Raw genomic sequence first — 7,277 nt, forward strand, 5'->3', positions numbered from 1 at the left:
TACAAACATATGGGTCCATCAAACAAGCGAAATGTACATTTGCAGTTACAAAATGATGTGAAATTGGTTGAAGTTCTGTATGTATATGCAACAAGTTATAGTGTTATATCATCTACCTTTGTAAACTTTGGTGCAGAAAGAGTAAAAAAATAACTTTCTAAAGTGAAAGGAATTCACTTTGGATATCAGGCGAACATCAACCCGAGAGGTCAAAATACTGAGACAGGTTATGACACAAATCAGAGAAATTCTGGAATCAATTATGCACTAAAGAAATGGCCTTCCATTATTGCTTACTGACAATTCACACCGTTTATTAAACTTTAAATCAAGGAACAAACACAGCTCTAAAGCTCAGTACACAAATCTCCCAAATAATTATCTCTTCCTCCAACCAAGTGTACAAAAGCTAGTCATATTTCCATCATGACATATTTACCAAATTATTTGCTAGCACAAAAACAAAGCCCAAAAGGAAGGGGAAGAAAAAAGAAGGAGAGAAAAGCCCTCACAAATCCATCCGTTTACCGATCACATCACGAATGAGACAATCTCAGGCTCCTGCTGCTCCACTCAAGCCAGAGACCGGCTTCCGTTCTCCGCGCCAAAAAATCACTTTCCGGACAGAAAACAATCTCGTTATACCAACTTGTGCTAGGACGTACGATCATTAGGGGCTAACTGATTGGTGCGCGCTACTTAATTATTCCGTTGAATTAGTAGTTGATCTGCTCGGCGTCGCCGTTCGCCGCCATGCCGTCCTCGTCCTCGTCCTCCTCGTCCTCCCGCTCCTCGCCCTCCTCCTCGATGCTCTCCGACCTCTCCCTGCCGCCGCCGCTGCTACGTCGGCCCTCCGACGACCCCTGGGACCCTGCTGCCGACACCGGGTGCACCTTGTAGGCGGGCTGCGGGGGCGGAGGCGCCACCGCGCGGTGGTGCACCATAGAGGCCGCCTGGTGGTGCTGCATGTGGTGGCCGTGGTGGGCAGCCGCGGCTGCGTTCTGGTAGTACTCCTGCGCCGACACCGCCGCCGTGTAGTGCGCCTGCGTCGCCGGGTGCGCCCCATAGATGCCGGCCGGTCCCGCCCCCTGCGCCGCGTAGTCCGGCGGCATCCATATGCCCCCGAGAACCACCAGCTGCGGTGCCCCCGGCGGCGGCGCCGACGGTGCCGGCATCGGCCGTCGAGTGTGTAGCCTGTACTTCTGCTCGCAACACAAAAAAAACGAAAACTTCAATTTAGATACACACCCATGTCTCATGTGTTCATATAATAATCAGTTAGTCATTCTACTCATAATTAAAGCAGCAGCATGCATAATTACTGGAACGTACGAAGAGAGAATGCAAGATGCGTGATGATGAGATTATAGTTACCTGGAGATGGCTTTTCACCTCATCATTGGTCAATCCATCCACCTTCATGAGCTCTCGGATCTGCTTCGGGGTCGCCACTTTAATCAATTTGCAAACAACAAAGGAGATTTAGAATTTGTCTTGGGTACACACGTAATTCATTCAGATTCAGCAGGTTAATTTGATGCATCCAAATAGTTACTAGATCATGACATGTGGACGTCTGTGTGTGTATACCTTGAGCGCCGCCCAGGATTTGGAGGGCATTGACGAAGCGGCGGTGCAACTCCGGCGACCAGCACCGCCGGGCCTTCCGGTTCGTCTGCGGAGGCGGCGGCACCGACTGCCCTTCCGGCGCCGTCGACGTCGGTGGTGCACCGACGTCTCTCCGCGAGACTACAGTGCCGTTGCTGCCGCTGTCGTCGTGGTACGGCTTTCTGTCAGCCTCCCGATCCTTCTCCGCGGGCGCGAGCCCGAGCTCCGGCAGCGCGGCGCTCTCCGCCATACAGGCCTTCTCCTTGGTGAACGGGAGGAAGGCGCCGACGCCGTTGCCGCCGCCGCCGTCGAGCGCGCCGAGCATGGGGCTCGTGTCCAGCGGGTGCTCCGAGCGCTCCTTGGGAGTCTGCGGGCCCTTGGCCGCCGCGTCCCCCGCGGCCGGCCCGTTCCACAGCTGCGCGGACACCATCCAGTTCGCCTTCTCCGACGGCGCGTTCCCGGCCGCCTTCTCCGCCGCGTCGATCCCGATGTTCTTCAGCGGTATGAACTCCTCCAGCACCAGCGGCGCCCTCGCCGCCGCGCCGCCATGGCTCCCCATTTGGCACGCCTCCAGCTGCTGCCTGTACGCCTCCATAGCTGCACCCACCCACACATACATTATTCAGTCAGGCAGAGCTCCATCGCCTTCCACGTAAGCACACATGCATGGGCAGTTGGGCACGTTCATTACCTTGGTTGAGGAGCTGCATGCAGAGCGGGAGCTCGCGCTTGAAGGCGTCGATCTTGAGCCGCTCGTCGTCGAGGCGGGCCAGGAACTCCTGCAGCTTCTGCGTCGTCGCCTGCTCCGCCGAGAGATGATGGTGGTGGTCCACGACCGGCGACGCCTGCTTCGGGTAGCCGCCGCCGGCAGACGCCGTGCCGTTGCCGTTGGGAGTGTAGTCTAGGGTTAGGTCAGACGGCGAGGAATCCATGTGTGTGTGTGAAGTGGTGCAGCTATAGTGAGGTGCTAGGGAAGCTCCAGTATATTACTCTTGCTTAGATATCAGGGGGGGTCTGAGGTGTGTATGGATGGGGGGATCGGGGTGGAATCGGCTTGTTTTTAAGGGTGATTTCTGGGAGGGTAGAGAGAATAAAGTCGGATTTAGAGGGGTGAAAAGGAAAAGTTTCTCCCTGTATGTATGTGTGTGTTTGATACTTTGATCTAGGTACTGTAGACCACCAGACCTGCAGACTAGACTAGAGGGATAAAGCCAAGGGCATGGTAACTTCTTGCAAAGATCAAAGGGGCCAAAAGCTAATCCTCTGCATGCATGCAGGAGGTTTTATGTACTACAAGGTGGTGCAGTAGGATATAGCCGTAGCAAGGCGACCACGCATGACACAGCTGGGGTCATGTGGTTTCTGGTCTTTGTACTGTATGTACAGTGAGTCTCATTCTCTCTCCTTGTCCAGCTACCGTTTTAATAGGAAGATCAAATGAACCTAGCTAGTATATGCCCATATACGTGTGCCCTTGCAAGTAGCATATACATACAGCACCCTCTGATTAAATATCTCCGGACATCTTACATGCATGAAAATCCAGGAACCTTTGGTTTGTTGGCTATGTCTTGTCATGCTGAAAGTCTGGCCACCCATCCAGCACCACATGGATGTATTTTCCTCGGTCAATCTTTTCACATGGATGCCTCATTTTTGTGATAGGTTAAACAAACTTTACAATCGTTTTTACGGCAGGGAATCAACGCATCACCCACAGGAAGTTAGCATAGCTTCTCTCGGTGCTCCTGATTCAAAAGAATTAAAGGTGACCGCCTCAAAGTAGTCCAAAGAGAACCTTGCAAGTCCAAGAAGGAACCAGCAAGGTGTCTTGAAGAATATTTTTAACTTTACCATTAACAATATTGAATGGTTTCAGACACGCACACGAAGGGATAATCACCAGATATACCTAGCTAGCCGGGATGGGAATCACACCATCCTCTACTACTTGCACTAACAAAAACCAAAAGGAGGCAAGCAAATTCATCATAAACCTAATTTATCACATCTAAAGAAACCATATCATGCAGAGATGCTCGCACACACAGTGGCCACCTTTTGTTTTCTGGGGTTCCAGTGAATGATTCCTGCATGATTAATCAACGGAGAGGAAATGGTAAAAGGGGTACTAAAGCATATACTCCACACACAACTTCAATCCCTCAAAGATATGCAAAGATTCTTCCCTCTTTGCTTTGAGAAGGGTGGCGCATCCCTTCACACACAAGCTCCTCCCCTTCTTCTTCTTCCTCACTACCATGGCTTATATTAGCAGTTTGTGTGTGCAAGAACACATGTGTGTATATGCCTCAAGAACTACCACGTACTGGTACTGGCGGTGCACTTTGCATTCACAAGGGAATATATTAGCATGGGTGAAGCAAGGAATATCTTAGGCTTTGGGGGGTATCAACATACAGCACACACAAAGAAGAACAAAAGGGAGGCGACATGGGGTGTGCTTTAGAGAGAGAAAGAGGGCGGTGTGGGTGAGAATCTCCCCTGCTGCTACTACTCCTAGCTTTTTGAGGAAGTGGGCAGGAAGCTAAGAAGATTCCTCCCTCTCTCTCTCTCTAGATCTCTCTATCCCCATACACGCAGCTTGTATGATACTAGAGAGAGAGAGAGAGAGAGAGAGAGAGGAGAAAGGTGTGAGTGAGAGTATTTGCATGGTGCATCGAATTCCCTGTGCAATAATTAGGGTTGGTCGCTTTCCTGGGGCAGTCTTCAGGTACAAGACTCCAATCCCTGCCTTTTCCCGGGATTCTCTATCTGTACGAACATTAGCTAGTATGGTACTTACGTATACCACATGCATGCATCCTAAGCTTGAAGACGTAGTACATACCTACCTATGTACCCACCCATGAAATACAAACTAAAATATCTTCTTTTAACCGCAAACTAAATTATCTTTTATGCATGCAAACAAAGGGTCCTGAGCACATTTTAAGCTGACGTTTGACAGTCTGTTTGGTAACCTTTAGAGCATGTCTAGCCGATTCTTTAAAAAACTTTAACTTCTTATATTTTTAAATTTGTGGAGTTAAACCTGACGAACCCTTATCCGGTGTAACTCTTCAAAAATTATAAGTGCCCCATTGGCTGGCCCTCAAATTTACTCGGCCACAACCACTTCTCAGGATAATTTCGATCCACCCCCGCGCCGGCCATCTCCCTCTGTTGGCACTACATCGACGTTGGTGTTACCTCCAGTGTCCACCTGTAGCCTCCGCCATCACCCTGCACTTCGATTCGCCCGCCGCTCGTCATCGTCACCGGAATCGACCCATATCCCCAGCGTCACTGCCTTGAGAAAAACCAACCATCGAGCTTGGTTTGTTCCAAAATGTACCTAGCAGATAGCAAATATGATACAAAGCACCCGCGAAGGAGCTAGGCGGCGCCGGAATCGCAGCAAGGCTCGGCGAAATTTCGAACAAGCAGTTCGGCTGTGACGAACACTTGGCGAGCGACCAGCAAGCACGGTCTTAGGAGAATCTTCCACCTCAGAGCCCTGCCGTCCACCCCTAGCCTCAGAATCGCCTCAACCTCGCCGGCCAAGGCTCTCACCTCCTCTGCCCGAAAAGTGTTTGAAGAATTTACTAGGTGCATTTTTTGGAAAATAAAATCATTATGTTTTCTAGTTTTTGCTATCAAATTCAACCTAGAAAGTTGCATCGTGTTGATGGATATGTTGAGGGAGATGTTCTTTGCCGAATCTTTGTCATACGATAAGGAAGAAGACGATGATGATTTTGAAATGGCCATTGTCGTGATCGTTAACGGGAACTTTCAGTGATCAAGACTAGGATCACAGTTCGGCCATTTGTACATCAATCAAAATAGAGAAGCTTATGAAGGATTACTTTGTTAGGTTGATCTCTCTCCCGTTCGAACCCAACGGGTCGAACGGGCCCCTGACTCGCGCCCTGATCGGGGGCGCCCAACCAAACCATGGTTGGTGGGCCCCTATGACCCGCGCTATATAAACAGAGGTGGGGGCCGGGGCACGACTCACGAGGTTAATCGCTGCCACAATCCCCACCTACAATCCCTACCGATCTAGGGTTAGCGCGGTGCTCACGGGAAGCTCCACCACCGTCGCCAACTCTCCGCCATCGCCGTGCGCCCCAGCACCACGATGGCCTCCGGCTCGAGTTCATCCACTGCCGGACAAGGTAGGTTCACCGGATCTACTAGCCTACTCCGATCCAAAGTTCTATCAATGGTATCAGCCAGATCGGGCTAGTTGATTTCGGTACAAAGAAACAAAATCAGAAAAAGAAACAGGAAAAGAGATCCCCTTCCCCAAAGAACCCTAGAAGGGCAAAGAAGAAAAGTTGTGCCGCCGCAAGGCCGCGCCGTTCCTCTCGATCTCGATGCGCATCGGCAAGCCGAGGCATCGAGAAGAAGAACACCACCCCTTTTCAGGGGCAAAGAACACCACCACCGACCCATTCGATGGCGGCGCGCTCCCCACAAGGGGAACGCGCGACCGGCGAAGGGGTCGGCAGGGGCGTAGCCGCTCCGTCCATCTAGGTCGCCGTCGTGCGGCAGTTGCCTCTCTTTCTCTCTGTGGGGAGGTGGTGGATGGAGACAGTACATACAAAGGAGGAAGAAAGGATAGGGGAGGGGCTCCGTGTTGGAAATATGCCCTAGAGGCAATATTAAATGGTTATTATTATATTTCTTTGTTCATGATAATTGTCTATTGTTCATGCTATAATTGTATTGTCCGGAAATCGTAATACATGTGTGAATACATAGACCACAACGTGTCCCTAGTAAGCCTCTAGTTGACTAGCTCGTTGATCAACAGATAGTCATGGTTTCCTGACTATGGACATTGGATGTCATTGATAACGGGATCACATCATTAGGAGAATGATGTGATGGACAAGACCCAATCCTAAGCATAGCATAAAAGATCGTGTAGTTTCGTTTGCTAGAGCTTTTGCAATGTCAAGTATCTTTTCCTTAGACCATGAGATCGTGCAACTCCCGGATACCGTAGGAGTGCTTTGGGTGTGCCAAACGTCACAACGTAACTGGGTGACTATAAAGGTGCACTACGGGTATCTCCGAAAGTGTCTGTTGGGTTGGCACGGATCGAGACTGGGATTTGTCACTCCGTATGACGGAGAGGTATCTCTGGGCCCACTCGGTAATGCATCATCATAATGAGCTCAATGTGACTAAGGCGTTGGTCACGGGATCATGCATTACGGTACGAGTAAAGAGACTTGCCGGTAACGAGATTGAACAAGGTATTGGGATACCGACGATCGAATCTCGGGCAAGTAACATACCGATTGACAAAGGGAATTGTATACGGGATTGATTGAATCCTCGACATCGTGGTTCATCCGATGAGATCATCGTGGAACATGCGGGAGCCAACATGGGTATCCAGATCCCGCTGTTGGTTATTGACCGGAGAGGCGTCTCGGTCATGTCTGCATGTCTCCCGAACCCATAGGGTCTACACACTTAAGGTTCGGTGACGCTAGGGTTGTAGAGATATGTGTATGCGGAAACCCGAAAGTTGTTCGGAGTCCCGGATGAGATCCCGGATGTCATGAGGAGTTCCGGAATGGTCCGGAGGTGAAGAATTATATATAGGAAGTCAAGTTTCGGCCACCGGGAAAGTTTCGGGGGTTATC

General features: G+C 50.5%; 1 protein-coding gene across 1 annotated transcript; it reads right to left on the reverse strand.

The window, feature by feature from the left end:
- Positions 1–297: 297 nt before the first annotated feature.
- On the reverse strand, positions 298–2,815 carry LOC123077564 (transcription factor NIGTH1). Its single transcript, XM_044499852.1, has 4 exons — positions 2,300–2,815; positions 1,591–2,205; positions 1,375–1,451; positions 298–1,202 (listed from the first exon to the last, which is right to left on the reverse strand). Exons 1-4 carry the CDS (start codon positions 2,538–2,540, stop codon positions 717–719), a joined length of 1,419 nt encoding a protein of 472 aa, XP_044355787.1. The 5' UTR covers positions 2,541–2,815; the 3' UTR covers positions 298–716.
- Positions 2,816–7,277: the final 4,462 nt, after the last annotated feature.

The sequence above is a fragment of the Triticum aestivum genome, chromosome 3D (assembly GCF_018294505.1).
Source record: "Triticum aestivum cultivar Chinese Spring chromosome 3D, IWGSC CS RefSeq v2.1, whole genome shotgun sequence".
In the NCBI taxonomy this organism is placed as follows: domain Eukaryota; kingdom Viridiplantae; phylum Streptophyta; class Magnoliopsida; order Poales; family Poaceae; genus Triticum; species Triticum aestivum.